A 16,052-nucleotide genomic window follows, 5' to 3' on the forward strand; every position below is an offset into this window, starting at 1 on the left:
TTACTTTTTCACACAGGGGCATTGGGTGTTGCATAACTTTATGTAATACATAAATGAAATAAGTATCAAAATGTTGTGTTATTTGTTCACTCAGGGTCCCTTTTATCTAATATTAGATTTTGGTTGAAGATCTGATAACATTCAGTGTCAAAAATATGCAAAAATGCAGAAAATCAGACAGGGGGCAAATGCTTTTTCACGGTACTGTATATATACAGTATACTGTATATGCCTGCATGAAAACCTCAGGATGTGAGAATTTATGGTCAGTAATCAGTGATATAGAAACAATGGGCATTCATGTGTGAAAATGTTAGACCACTTTGTGGTTTAATTAGGCATCGTAAACAATTTCTTGTGCATTTGACCTTTCTCTTACTATTTTAAATGAATGCATGTGTAGTCTAATAAAGTCATCAGTTGAATTAGACAATCACTAATGTGGCTATTTTGACATTTTTTTCAGTCCCAGTGGTTTGATTACATATTCACAACAAATAAAAACAAGAGAAGGAATGTGGTGTTCCAGTACATGTGCACATGGGTTACAACAGCGCATTATAGCTCTGATTTGTGAGTGTGGCTCTTGAAGCACCTGATTTATAGTTCTGAGGTTTCGTTGACAGCTGTTTAGCAGTTCCTGATGCTTTCTTAAAGACAGTCTAAGTATGATCCCTCTTTCCTGCCTCCTCCTGTGCATGGCGGCTGAACTGACTTGCATTATGTGGGCTGATTTGATTTAGGCCTGAGTCGTTTGTTACACACATGCAGATGTTTAACCCTGTTAGCTGTTACTAAAAAGGTTTTGATGTGATCTGAGGAAGACAGAAACTTGGAACAGGGGTCAGTGACATGTCTACGCAGGAGTCATTGCAGGGAGGTGAACACAGAAAGGGAGCTCAGAACCATTTAACACAGGGAGGTGAACACAGAAAGGGAGCTCAGAACCATTCAACACAGGGAGGTGAACACAGAAAGAGAGCTCAGAACCATTTAACACAGGGAGGTGAACACAGAAAGAGAGCTCAGAACCATTTAACACAGGGAGGTGAACACAGAAAGAGAGCTCAGAACCATTTAACACAGGGAGGTGAACACAGAAGAGAGCTTAGAACCATTTAACACAGGACAGGAATCGCAAAAGAGCCTTAAACATAAGTCAAAATGGGTTCTTTCTGGTTGCCAGGAGACCACTGGCTCTTGTTCTAAATCAAGTCACCTTAAATATGACTGACTCTCCCCTCCAAGCTTCAGTGAAATGTAACTCTCCTGGCTGATGGTGTGCCAGCCATTCACCTCTCAGCACTGCGCTTTAGACCCGGCCATTCACTCTGCTGTTAAGTTTTGAAGGTACTGTCAGCCGAGTACACAGGTGTAACATTTATTGACCTCTTGTCAAACTAAAGCAGCAGTGTCAGTTTTACTTTAAATTTAGATTTGGGTTTTTGCATTATAATGTGTTCTTATACGACTTTCAGCAGGACTGTTTCCTGCTCTCCTGATATTGCGGCTATATTTGTCCCTAAAGCCAGGAATTTCTGCCAGGGTGTTATTAGCTACTTGCCTTACAGACATCACGCATGGGATGTCACAGAACTTTCTAATGTTGAATTTAGATAAAACAAAGGTTATGCTAGTGGGATCACAGAACCAACTAAAAGGAAATGTGGGATTACATGAGCTTGACCCTTGCAGTCTCTCATCAAAACTTAAACTAGAAATTAAGAGTTTGGAGGTCATCTTTGATCCTGATCTATCATTTGAAACTCATAATAGAGAAGTTACTAAAGTGTCTTTTTACCATTTGAGAAATATAACCAAACTTAGACCAATTATTTCTGTATCTGATTTCAAGAGACTAATGCATGCCTGTTTCATCTAGAATTGATTATTGTAATGCACTTTTTATTCCAAAACGTGTGGTATCCCGCTTGCAGCTTGTTTAGAATACTGCTGCTAAAATTCTGACTAAAACCAGGAAAAATGAACATATTACCCCTGTTTTGGCCTCTTTGCACTGGCTCCCTGTGCAGTATAGAATTGATTAAGATTTTGCTGTTAACTTACATTCCTGAATGGATTAGCACCTAGTTATTTGCGGGAGTTACTGACCCTGTATCTTCCAAACCTCTCTCTGAGATCACAGGATGCGGGGCTGCTGGTTATTCCTAGAGTCAACAAAAGCAGCACGGGAGGAGCGAGGGCTTTTTCTTGTAGAGCTCCTAAATTATGGAATGCTTTGCCTTCATTTGTCAGGGATGCTTAGGACCATTACAGTTGTCAAGTCAAGGCTAAAATCACACTTTTATAAAATGGCTTTCTTATCTTTGGGTTTTAATGTAACTTTAAAATTGCTGCTTTTGTATTGTGTGTACTGTTATTGAAATGGTCTGACTGTGGCAGTTGTGTGTGTGACATGCTATACAAATGCATCGTGGTTGGGTCTTTTTTCTGCTATGTACTGTGCAGTGCTTTGACAATTTTGTATAAAAAACACTATATAAATGCAATAAATAAATAACATATACCGTGCTTTCCTGGTATACTACGGGAAACATAAGGTAGCATTTGTCAATTCATTAATAACTTTGGTTCACAGATTCTAAGGTACAGCTTATAAACCATAATTCCAGTAATAAAACAGCTTTATTAGAAATGAAAGCACTGCCTGAAACATTTGTCTACTTGACCTAGTTTTTTTATTTTACCCTTGAATCCATAAAAAAGCACAGTAAAGCAGAGAGGAGTAAATCATTGTAATATAATGTGATGGACTTTTATAGGCCCTTGACCTTCAGCCAGGCAAGCAGAGTCTGTTCCTGTTTTTAAATCTAAGAAACTCTCTTTGAAAAGGCTTTTCCTGGTACACTGCCTTAAGGCAGTGAATTGATTTTAAATAGCTGATTTAAAAACTAATAACTAAAATGTTTCTTCTTCATTTTAAACTGTTACGTTTGTAATCCTGTTTGCTCTGCTGAAATGTGTTCAGCGCTTTGAGTGGACCCGGTCTTGAAAGGCGCTATGTAAGTGTTGCTGTATTAAAAGCAGGCTTCCATCTCATTTGCATTTCCTCTAAACAGTACGGACGTACCCCGCTGCACCTGGCTGCCTACAAGGGCCACATCGAAGTGGTGCGCATTCTCCTGAAGGCAGGCTGTGATCTGGACATCCAGGATGATGTGAGTGCCTCTTGATTACAGCCTGCTGCTGTGTTCTCTCTTACAGCTGCCAGCCTTCATCTGCAGTCTTATTAACATCCCTCTTATCATACAAGGGAAATTTTGTACAGTATGTAATGAGCCATTATACTATAGTTAAACAATCTTCTTTTGTATGGCAATAAACAATAATTAATAATAATAATTATTAAACAATAAGCAAGGGATGTGAACATTAACAGTGTCAACGTTATGTTAAAGTGGTGACAAGATATTTCCATTTAAAGTGTTACAGAACTACAGCCTGCAATGTTTTACAAGAAGCACATTACGTTACCTTTACACTCCCTCCTGCAGCGTGTCCAGATCACACTCCCTCCTGCAATGTATCCAGATCACACTCCCTCCTGCAGCGTGTCCAGATCACACTCCCTCCTGCAGCGTGTCCAGATCACACTCCCTCCTGCAGCGTGTCCAGATCACACTCCCTCCTGCAGCGTGTCCAGATCACACTCCCTCCTGCAGTGTCTCCAGATCACACTCCCTCCTGCAGCGTGTCCAGATCACACTCCCTCCTGCAGTGTTCCAGATCACACTCCCTCCTGCAGTGTGCAGCGTTCCAGATCACACTCCCTCCTGCAGCGTCTCCAGATCACACTCCCTCCTGCAGCGTCTCCAGATCACACTCCCTCCTGCAGCGTCTCCAGATCACACTCCCTCCTGCAGTGTTTCCAGATCACACTCCCTCCTGCAGTGTTTCCAGATCACACTCCCTCCTGCAGTGTGTCCAGATCACACTCCCTCCTGCAATGTATCCAGATCACACTCCCTCCTGCAGCGTATCCAGATCACACTCCCTCCTGCAGCGTGTCCAGATCACACTCCCTCCTGCAGTGTGTCCAGATCACACTCCCTCCTGCAGCGTATCCAGATCACACTCCCTCCTGCAGCGTATCCAGATCACACTCCCTCCTGCAATGTCTCCAGATCACACTCCCTCCTGCAATGTATCCAGATCACACTCCCTCCTGCAGCGTCTCCAGATCACACTCCCTCCTGCAGCGTCTCCAGATCACACTCCCTCCTGCAGCGTCTCCAGATCACACTCCCTCCTGCAGCGTCTCCAGATCACACTCCCTCCTGCAGCGTCTCCAGATCACACTCCCTCCTGCAGCGTCTCCAGATCACACTCCCTCCTGCAATGTATCCAGATCACACTCCCTCCTGCAGTGTTTCCAGATCACACTCCCTCCTGCAGTGTTTCCAGATCACACTCCCTCCTGCAGTGTATCCAGATCACACTCCCTCCTGCAATGTATCCAGATCACACTCCCTCCTGCAGCGTCTCCAGATCACACTCCCTCCTGCAGCGTCTCCAGATCACACTCCCTCCTGCAGCGTCTCCAGATCACACTCCCTCCTGCAGCGTCTCCAGATCACACTCCCTCCTGCAGCGTCTCCAGATCACACTCCCTCCTGCAGCGTCTCCAGATCACACTCCCTCCTGCAGCGTCTCCAGATCACACTCCCTCCTGCAGCGTCTCCAGATCACACTCCCTCCTGCAGCGTCTCCAGATCACACTCCCTCCTGCAGCGTCTCCAGATCACACTCCCTCCTGCAGCGTCTCCAGATCACACTCCCTCCTGCAGCGTCTCCAGATCACACTCCCTCCTGCAGCGTCTCCAGATCACACTCCCCCCTGCAGCGTCTCCAGATCACACTCCCCCCTGCAGCGTCTCCAGATCACACTCCCTCCTGCAGCGTCTCCAGATCACACTCCCTCCTGCAGCGTCTCCAGATCACACTCCCTCCTGCAGCGTCTCCAGATCACACTCCCTCCTGCAGCGTGTCCAGATCACACTCCCTCCTGCAGTGTATCCAGATCACACTCCCTCCTGCAGCGTGTCCAGATCACACTCCCTCCTGCAGTGTATCCAGATCACACTCCCTCCTGCAGTGTATCCAGATCACACTCCCTCCTGCAGCGTATCCAGATCACACTCCCTCCTGCAGTGTATCCAGATCACACTCCCTCCTGCAGCGTGTCCAGATCACACTCCCTCCTGCAGCGTGTCCAGATCACACTCCCTCCTGCAGCGTGTCCAGATCACACTCCCTCCTGCAGTGTGTCCAGATCACACTCCCTCCTGCAGCGTCTCCAGATCACACTCCCTCCTGCAGCGTCTCCAGATCACACTCCCTCCTGCAGCGTCTCCAGATCACACTCCCTCCTGCAGCGTCTCCAGATCACACTCCCTCCTGCAGCGTCTCCAGATCACACTCCCTCCTGCAGTGTATCCAGATCACACTCCCTCCTGCAGTGTATCCAGATCACACTCCCTCCTGCAGCGTCTCCAGATCACACTCCCTCCTGCAGCGTATCCAGATCACACTCCCTCCTGCAGCGTCTCCAGATCACACTCCCTCCTGCAGCGTATCCAGAATCCAAAAAAATTCTCCTGGCAAATGTTGCTGAGTAAAAGTTGAAAAAAAGTGAACCCCTTGCTTATTTACCTATAAAAACTATCCGGTTAAAAAAAATGCTGTGGCATGGACAATACAGCAAAGGCAAAGTAGCGTGTTTCTTGGGTTCTGGGATACTTTTAATCTTACCTGTCCATTCACTGGCTTTTACGTTTTCTAATGTTATTTGCACTTTCAGTGCAATGATAATATAGGTTTGAAGTTTTGGTTTCCTCTCCCCATTGACTTCCTGTGCTACAGGAAATAGGACTGTACATGATGAAACACTTTATCCTTTGAGTGGTACACAAGTGTAAGGATTACCTGTTAAAAAAAATTAAGAAACAACTAAAAGCAAACAGTGATGTTACGTTGTGATGAAACATAGGGAAATGTTTAATGTCTTTGGTTATTTAGCTTTTTGTATGCAGTGTTTAGACAGGCCTTTGGCGCGCCACAGCTACCTGTCCGTAGTGTGTACAGTTTTTACTGTTTCCATCTGTAATAAACGTAGATGTTGTCGAGGGTAAGTTTAGGCTTGCTGATTTGGTATATTGTTTAATTTATCTTTAATTTACATTTAAAAAAATAAAGGGATATGAAAAAGTAGTTTTGCAGGATAAATGCATTATTCCCACTCATTCACAGGGATTATACAGTACTACCTATTCAACTGCTTTCTGCATATTCATACCTTCAAGACATGAGGAGGCTTGTTTCCTTTTGTATACCTGGGTATTCTTTTTTACCATATTTCAGCAGAGCATGGTGAAAGAAAACAAACTCTGTTATCATTGTGGTTGCTGCCTCTGTCCTGGAATTATATAGGAAGCTCCAGCCCTGTTAATGCAATGCTCATCTGATTTTCCTGCAGACATCTCTTATGTTCTTAGAGAAAATAAATCTAGTAGAAGAATGACCTCCAGTGGCCTAGAGTGGGATTATTATGACTACCAGCCAGAAGAGGCCCGCTCTCTGGCCTGTGTGACCCCATGGCACACGTTTTCCTTTACACCAGCCAATCCCAAAATTTACCACAACTCCAGTGCAGTCTCTGATTGGTCAGTGAGCACTCACACAGCCAGGTCCAGTCCCACAGGAGTAGCCAAGGATACAGTTGCCATGGACAGCAGAAACCAGGAAGAGAGTGTTAAGACAATACTGTGGAGCGAGGCTAGGAGTTCACCTAGATCTGAGGAAGTGGCGGAGGTTAGAAACACACAGGGGGATCCTGCAGCACCTTCTTCTATGGCTGCATGGCTGTAGTTGCTTGGCAGTGCCTGAATAGTTGCCACTAATACATTGGTGCGGTTGAGCTGCTGAAAATGTGCATGTTGGGGGCTAACACTTGCTTATGGCTTTCAAACCAGATCTCAAGCACAAAACACTTAATCTCGTCTTCTTTTACATCCCGCTCTCGCTGTTATAAATGACTGCAAACACAGACCCTTATTATTTTATCGAAAGCTGTTTACAACAGCAATCGGCCCAGTACTTGCTGTTCTTAATGAAGTCGCCTGAAGCACTGTTGAGCCATGCCTTATCTTTTTAAAGTTTATTTTTATTTTTTACTTCACACAGTTGTTTTTTTCAAATGTTTCTTCTCAGTAAAATAAATCTTGGTATTAATTTAGCTTTCCTTGACTGTTCTCAAATAAACCAACAGCTGTTCCATCAATATCCTGCATGTCATTTATAAAGACATCATTATTTTAATAAGTGTCATTCAAATATGGCTCGTAATTACTTCACAGTTTGTTCCTGGGGATTTCTTTGATGTTCTTCATCCTTGCCTGCATAGATCTGAATCTGAGCCAGGAAACCCAACAGCTAGTGTTGGGCAGTGCTGAGAGAGCAGCCTCTGTACATTTCTGTGCTGTTTCTTTGCATTGTGACAGAGTGACCAGACAGCCCTGCATCGTGCAGCAGTAGTGGGGAACACTGATGTCATCTCGGCTCTGCTCCAGGAGGGGTGTGCTGTGGATCGACAGGACAAGGTAAACTTTCCAGGACTTGTAGTGCGATGCTGGAGCATAACTGGATTATGGCACTTACATGGTGAAGCAACAATATTTCATAAAACAATATTGAACAGTATATACTATACTAGCATAGACGGTCTGTGTGGGTCATTTTCCTTCGTGTTTATTGTGTAGTTCTGTAGAGATGCTGTCTATGCGTATGCGTAAGTATTCTTTACTATACTGTATAAATGGTTGTGTGCCTAATAGCACCGTGTAACAAACTTTTTATTTTTTTTGGTTACTGGGTAGTAAGTGTTATTTCCTAATTGCTTATGCCTCAAAAGTATAGAAAATGGCTATTATTCCCCACAAACTTTGCTTTTGTGACCAGGACAGTGATATTTTGAAATTTACCTATTTTCCAGAACGTTCCAGATAGATTCAGTGCTGAGTAAACTTGGAGTAACTTCTAGAACTTTCTAGAACTTTCCAGTAATATAAATAGTAATATAAATACAGGGGCCTTAAGCCCACCAGTTCAGTTTAGTTCCAGCTGCCTAATTGGATACATATCTGCATTCTTCTGAGATGGCATCAAGAGGCTGCAATGGTGGCATTCCTGATGGGTCTCCAAGGCGGTTTTACCAAGTTTCCCTGCTATCTTTGCCTTTGGGACAGCAGGGACACCAAAGCGCACTACCACAGGCGGGACTGGCCACAGCGGACCGAGTTCTCTGTGGGGAGGAACAACGTCAAGTGGGAGCCACTGGTGGACCCCCGGAAGGTGCTGATGCCACCATTGCACATCAAATTGGGCCTTATGAAACAATTTGTCAGAGCTCTAGATAAGGAGTCGGCAGCCTTCAAGTACCTTCAAGACTTCATCCCTAAGCTGTCTGAGGCAAAGGTCAAAGCTGGTGTCTTCGTCAGACCACAGATAAAGAAGATCCTGGAGTGCAATGAATTCCCCAAGAAGCTCACTAGTAAGGAGAAAGCGGCTTGGAACAGCTTTGTCGCAGTGGTTCGGGGCTTCCTGGGCAATCACAAGGCCGAAAACTATGTGGAGCTGGTTGAGACTCTGGTGAAGAACTACGGCACAATGGGCTGTAGGATGTCCCTCAAAGTCCATATCCTTGACGCTCATCTTGATAAATTCAAGGAGAACATGGGAGCGTACTCAGAGGAGCAAGGCGAGCGCTTCCACCAGAATATACTGGACTTTGAACGCCGCTACCAAGGACAGTATAACGAGAACATGATGGGGACTACATTTGGGGGCTGATTCGTGAAAGTGATTTACAGTATAATCGTAAATCTCGAAAAACTACTCACTTCTAAATCTTTTGTAGTCATTTTTGTATTATTTTAGTATAAATACATGTTAATTTGGATTCATATGTTGTTTTTTTCTGACTTTATGTGAACGAAAAGACACAAATTCTCCCGTTTTCTCATTGGAAATAGGTACATTTCAAAATATCACTGTCCTGGTTACAAAAGCAAAGTTTGTGGGGAATAATAGCCATTTTCTATACTTTTGAGGCATAAGCAATTAGGAAATAACACTTACTATCCAGGAACAAAAATTGTGTTACATAGTGTAGTCAGCTGATTTCATGGAATGCATTGCATGTTTATGCTATTGATCCTGTCATCCACTTTATTACATAATTCTTATGAATGGAAATTATTTTTGGAACAACTTTAGTATTAGTAATTAGTAATTGCCTACCTGTTAAACCTGTTTTCCATATAATGCTTATTATTCCTTGGTAATGCTGGGGATACAGTAGGTAATGTTCGGAAAGCTAAAGCTGCTTAAAAAAAGATATCACAAACCTTGATTTGAGACAGTTCATTACTGGCATGCTCACAGTAGATTGCTGGCATGCTCACAGCAGCTTTTCATTGGCCTCTCCCCTGGCTCTGGAGCAGAAGTACGGTCTCTGGAGGTGTGCAGTGTTGTGCCCATGTGTTCTCCAGCCCTCTTTATCACTAGACTGCGGTGTTGTGCCCATGTGTTCTCCAGCCCTCTTTATCACTAGACTGCAGTGTTGTGCCCATGTGTTCTCCAGCCCTCTTTATCACTGAGAGTCTTGCCTGTGTTTTTATAGGATGGTAGCACTGCTTTGCATGAAGTTTCTTGGCATGGATTCAGTCAGTCTGTCAAACTGCTGGTCAAGGCAGGGGCAAATATTCATGCAAAGAATAAGGTAAAGATATCAATCTCAAACATGCATGATTTTTATGTTCTATTTTTCTAATAGCATCCTTGCAAGTAAACTATTGTCTCAATCTTGGCTATTAAATTGGCATACAAAGCATACATCATATTACAAAAACAATAACTCAAATGAAATATGTTGCAGAATATTTTTGTTTTGAAATGAGACAAATAAAACGAACAGGCACTAACAAATAGCACGAACGCTAAACACAAACAAGCACGGTGCTGGTGCTCCCAGCATTCATAGCAGTTATTTATTATTACCTTTTATTTTATTCTCCTCTCTCTCCCGTTCTTTTGCCCTGAACACCCAACCCAGAGTGAGTGAAACGTGCATCTATATATACTGTTGTGCCAGGATTCAATTACTGATTAATCATTCACTTGAATCCCAGCTCGTGAACTAATTTGTGCAGTCCTGTGCTCACATACTATTAAATACTTTAAATGCACATAAGTGAAGGGCAATCCCCGTGCCTAAATACAACTATATATAAATCACTTGTGCTACACAGAGTCCTGTGCACCAATACGTATACCAACATTAACACACCACACACAACATAGAACACAAAATACACACAAGGGCGGAGCACACTGCCACAGATGCCTTGTAGAAACATTCTGCTGTAAACTTTAGGGGTTAGTCATTAACAAGAAGGCTTGTGACAGTCTAAACAGGCACTGCTTATAGTCCCTTATAAAATTTACTAAGCTAAGTTGGCACAACAGTGTAGCAGTTTACTACACCATAAATCCCATGTTTTTTTACCATGTTTTACTTTACATATTTGTGATGTACCTTGTATGCTCATGCTTTAACTATGCTATTACCATAGTATATCTCAATACTAAAGTAAACCATGCATTGAGCGTCAGAAGAACAATCATCTTCAGTGAGGGGGAGCCCTACAGTTTCTCATGTCTCTTTATCTCCTGTAAGGCTGGGAACACAGCTCTGCACCTGGCCTGTCAGAATGGCCATTCCCAGAGCTGCAGGCTGCTGCTTCTGGGCGGATCCAGGCCAGACACCAAGAACAGTGTAAGTTAAGGGGGTGCGTGTGTGTGGGTGCGTGCGTGAGCAGGCGTGTGTGTGTGTCTAGCAGCTTGGCCTGGTTTATGGAACTTGGAATCCACATTCTATGTAAACGTGACATTAAATAAAATGCAGAGTGGTTTTAGCCATTGTTTTATATTATTTGGAAAAGATCAGAAGGTACACATGGGGAATCAGATTTACAGTACCGGTATTTACTTGCTGTTGAGGTGACACTAAACATGATAAACACACCAACCCGGGTTTTGTGAGACCAGCATGTCAGTCTAAATGTGCCCATCCATCTTGTTCTTTGTTGAGTGCAATAGATAAATCATTTATTTCCAGTGTATTGCTCATTAAACCATTGTGTGTTGCTTTCAGTTGTATCTGGTTTGGTTTATTCACCAGGGATGTGGGGTGGATTTGAGTTACTCATTACTTGCACCACCTTAGTTTCTTGTTGCTAGGAATGTAATTTTGCTGATAGAGAATGCAGTTATAGAAAACAAAGGCACAGCACACAAGATACAGCAAGAAAAAAAGATGTTGATGTTCAGTTAAAAGCTTATTAAGACATGCATCTCTGGTATGATTAGGGCGGCATCTTCAGTGCAGGTGTAGAGTCCAGTCTCACAATGCCATTTTCTCTTTGTTTCTCTGTGTATAATAGATACCATTCCACAAATGTAAACATCTAAACATTTTTTGAAACTGCATATGCACTACTTACTCATGACTGAAAGCATTTATTTAGGCATCACTTGCATACTACAGAAATACATTTGTTTTCTGGGGCTAGGCTTATATGCCTGTATACCAATACTTGACGTTAAAAATGCTTGTTGAGAAATCTGCATATGTTTCTTCATTAGATATTGTCAGAAAACCTCATCTAAAAATGGTCACAATTTTGTATGACGAAAGTGTCCTGTTTCAATAGGAACTGGAGGGTTTTTCTTTCTATGAAAAAAATAACATTTTCATCAAGCACATGCTTGATCTCCAAAAGCACTGTGAATAGTTTAAATGTGGTGTTTGTAAAGGTTTGATTATTACGCTGTTTTTCCTGTATTGCATTCATGTTTCTTTTGTCCATTTGTTTCAGGTGGGTGAGACATGTTTGCATGTTGCCGCCCGCTACAATCATGTGGCCATAATTACAATACTCCTCGGTGCTTTTTGTTCTGTTAGTGACAAAAATCAGGTCAGTGCATGTGAAGATCACATGTTTTTTATACTTTGAGTTTCTCTTCATCATGCCTTTCCCCCCACTAGTAACATCTTATTTCGCCTCCATTACTGTCAGAATAAAAATAATAGTTTATGACATGGTTTGTAGAGCGCAAAAAATCAAAGGGATCGCCACCCTCTTCTGTACGCACACAATCAATCGGACCAACACTCAGTATTTCAACTTAGTAGGAAGTTTGCATTACTTTACCAGGGATAATGATTTGAAGAAATTAGCCAAGTTCTTTAAGTGTTTCAAGTTGTCTTCACTTCCCAAGGTAAGTCCATACAGCTGCATATACGTATAGAGCTGCGATGGGAGTGAAAATGTCACGGAATCCCCTGCGTTTCACTCTTCTCTTGTTGATAAAATGTGTTTGCCCTCAAGGGACTGCAGAGAGTGACTTGGTTGTAATGCTTTATAAATGTGTTTCAGGCAGGGGACACACCGCTCCATATTGCTGCATCTCTAAACCACAAGAAAACAGCAAGGCTTCTACTGGAAGCAGGGACAGATTCAACCACTTTAAACAATGTAAGCTATAAACACCTAGCATCTTCTAATGATGATCACAAATGTCTTGTGACAGCGATGTTTACTGTACTAAAGGAACACAGCTGAAATGATTAGCCATTTAGAGAAGAGCTGTATTGCAATTCTATTTCTATAACAACACAAAGTATTACTGCATTGTGTGTTTCGCTGTCAGTGGGTGGGTGGGGGTAGTTTCTGGTCTCAGCCATGTTACTAAGATTGTTTTTGAGATGCATGTGAGTCTCCATGCCCATGTATTAAAGCATCGAAGTGTTCAGTAGGGCCCTGTTGTGAAGCAGGCGCACCCCCCCTGCTGGTAATGATGTTCTAATGCACGCAGGCAGGTCTGACTCCCCTGGATCTGGCCAGAGAACAGAACAGACCTGAAGTGGCCTTGCTCCTCACTAAAGCTCCGCAGGTAAGAACTTCAGCTTCATCAGGAACAGACCATAAAATGAGCAAATTAAACACATTTCTCAGCGACATAAAAAAAAACTGCTGTAAACTCAAATAGGCTTCTGTTCTCTTTCTCTAGCTTATACACTAGGTTTTGATCTTTGGAACACTACAGCAAATTAAATTACATTTTAAAGGCTTAGGTGCTGCCCAAAGGATTTTGGTTCTGTTTGTGGGCCAGAATATCACTCGGATCAATTTTAAAAGCTTTGTGGTTCAATGATCGCATACGAAAAATATATGTAAGGCAATGTCTTGTTAGCTGCATACAATACTTTGTGGTTATCTTATCCTGTTGAGACTCTGACCAGAAGAATGGTCCATTCACTTTGGTTTTGAAGTAACACAGAGCATTCTCCCCAGTGTGTTAAAAGGGCAGTACATCATGTCTATTATTTCTTGTTTATGGGTACACTAACAGCATTATAGAAACTGTAATCTTCATACTAAAGGACCACCTGCCATAGTCAGTCCTAATCTTTGAAATGAAAAAAAGATCATGTGAACTGGGTGCATAGGAACTAGGTATTTACAGTATGACTCATGTGTTGCATAGATTTACTATTAACTGATTTAAAAGAAGTCAACATCTAAAAGCATGCCCTGCATGTTCCACATTAATGAACAATATCACTGTCCAAAAACACACTTAAAAAATGGTTATAACCAAGGTGCCTTTATATTACAGTACATAAACCAAGCTTGATGGCACAGCTATTTCAACATACGGTAATTAATGTGACTTTCAAATTGTAAACATTTTAAACAGTAATGATCTATACAAGTATTATGTGATGTTCAGTAAGTAAAATGAACTATTCGGGTAATAAACCATCAGCTAAACTCATGTGCTGTGATGGATTTAAGTTGAGTTTTAATGTTAAACATGGCCCCTTGTTCATGAACCAGGTCCAGAGCTTCAGCCGAGGCAGAAGTGTGAGGAAGAGAAGAGACAAGTTAAAAGAAGAGCGTCGGGCGCAGTCTGTGCCCAGGGATGAGATGTTACCCACGAAGGTAAAACCAGGGATAAAGTGTTACCCACAAAGGTAAAACCAGGGATAAAATGTTACCCACGAAGGTAAAACCAGGGATAAAATGTTACCCACGAAGGTAAAACCAGGGATAAAATGTTACCCACGAAGGTAAAACCAGGGATAAAATGTTACCCACGAAGGTAAAACCAGTTCAGTTGGCTCAAGTGCTTATGAAGCTGTGTTCTGAATACACATCCCTGTCATATTGAAAGTAACTTTTAAAGAGCTAAAGAACTTGAGAGCGGTATTGCAGAGATAAATGCACTATTCATTTAACTCTTAGAATGTAATCTGTAAGCAAGTATGTATTTATCAGTTATTTTTGTGATGATGCCATGGAATGTTTGGAAATGTAACACAAGTTTAGTTTTGCATAGTGGAAATAACATAAAATCCCACTTTATACATTTAGGCAAGTTTCACAATATGATGACATTTTTAGACTTCTCATATACAATATTGCTCTAAATTTTCTTTTTTGTATTACTCTATATTTGTATATATATTTTCTTATTTATCGTTCAAAGTTATGGATGAACTGCCTTCTTTACATGGTGTTTTGTGACCAAATCCCAGTGAATAGCTACTGTTGCACAGTGGGAGTCCCTAATTGGATGTTGCTTCGTCCAATCAGGGGAGTGTGGCAGGTGACACCCACAGCAGTGACCACCCGCCATGCAGAAGAGGAGACCGCAAGAACAAGCCCCGCTCCACCACACCTGAGCCCCGAACAAAGAAGGATAAAAAAAAAAAGCAGAAGGAGAAGGGACTTCCTAAAAACACAGAGAATAACAACCAAGTGCAGCTTGTAAGTGTTCTTCAATCCAGACAACAGGGCGCAGTTCAGGAATGGGGCATTCATCCTAGATCTGCAGCACTGCAGCTCAAATAATAACATGAAGCTCATTCGCTTGCCCGCAGCCCTCTGCATTGTCAGAGCCCACCCCCAGGAATGACACCCAACACCGTGAGACCAATCAGAGGAAGAGAAACAAACGGAATGGCCCCTCCCTGCAGCCCCCTCACAGTTATAAGGCTTACCAGCTTTACACACTGTACAGGGGGAAGGATGGGAAGATCATGCAGGTAAGACCAGCCCGACTGCATCATTGTATGTATATCTTTTCGCGCACAAAACAACAACATTCAAATTACATTATAAATTGTATTTGACATATGATCAAATTGTAGTGCACACATAAGGCATGTTTGTATGTTTGAAATTCATGACACTGTTCTAAACAGCTGTCAGACTTGAATGTATTTATCAAGATCGTATGATAGGACCTGCTGATTAATAATTACAAAGGAAAACCTAGATCACTCTCTTGGGTAACCACATTAGACTACTGCCGTGCCACAGAGCAGTAACTAAACCATTCAAACAATGGTAATTGACCATTAGCGTTTCCGACTACTTCTTTCCTCAGGCCCCAATAAACGGCTGTCGCTGCGAACCTCTAATTAATAAACTGGAAAACCAGCTGGAAGCCACCAAAGAAGAGTTAAAGTCTGAGATTCAGACTGTCCAGCAACACATGAACAGCAAACTGGGGCAGCTAGATCACAAGAACAAACTGCAGGTACAAACACCATTACTTCTGGATTCTTAAACCCATGGTTGAGTTAAAATAGTTAAGTGGGGGCTCTTGAGTGAGTGGAGTGCAGGATGCACCCTATAGCCTGGAGATTGGTGGTTCGGATCCAGGCTATTACACTGCCGACACGGACAGGAGCACAATTGGGGGACACAAATGGCCGAGCGCTGCCCAGGTGCGGAAGGTCTAGGTTGGCCAGGCTAGCCTTTGTCCTCCAGAGGTTGCTACCTCTCTGACATTCACTCGAGTTCCTGGGTGTAGAGAGGAAGCTGACTTGATTGTTCTCCTGAGCTGTGTGTAGAAAAAATAATTGGACATTCTAAATTGGGGAGAAAATCGAGGGTAAA

General features: G+C 42.5%; 1 protein-coding gene across 3 annotated transcripts in view; it reads left to right on the forward strand.

Moving 5' to 3' along the window:
* Positions 1–16,052, forward strand: part of LOC121315449 (ankyrin repeat domain-containing protein 6-like) — a 40,059-nt gene that overhangs the window by 21,786 nt on the left and 2,221 nt on the right. For 2 of the 3 annotated variants that reach the window (XM_041249554.1, XM_041249553.1), the window contains exons 3-13: positions 3,081–3,179; positions 7,521–7,619; positions 9,701–9,799; positions 10,757–10,855; positions 11,958–12,056; positions 12,519–12,617; positions 12,958–13,035; positions 13,983–14,087; positions 14,742–14,915; positions 15,029–15,193; positions 15,538–15,690. In XM_041249554.1, the coding sequence (XP_041105488.1) occupies positions 3,081–3,179; positions 7,521–7,619; positions 9,701–9,799; positions 10,757–10,855; positions 11,958–12,056; positions 12,519–12,617; positions 12,958–13,035; positions 13,983–14,087; positions 14,742–14,915; positions 15,029–15,193; positions 15,538–15,690 (1,269 nt within the window). The remainder of the gene's footprint in view (positions 1–3,080; positions 3,180–7,520; positions 7,620–9,700; positions 9,800–10,756; positions 10,856–11,957; positions 12,057–12,518; positions 12,618–12,957; positions 13,036–13,982; positions 14,088–14,741; positions 14,916–15,028; positions 15,194–15,537; positions 15,691–16,052) is intronic. The other variant, XM_041249555.1, reaches the window with a different exon arrangement.

This window comes from Polyodon spathula, chromosome 5, assembly GCF_017654505.1.
Source record: "Polyodon spathula isolate WHYD16114869_AA chromosome 5, ASM1765450v1, whole genome shotgun sequence".
NCBI lineage: Eukaryota > Metazoa > Chordata > Actinopteri > Acipenseriformes > Polyodontidae > Polyodon > Polyodon spathula.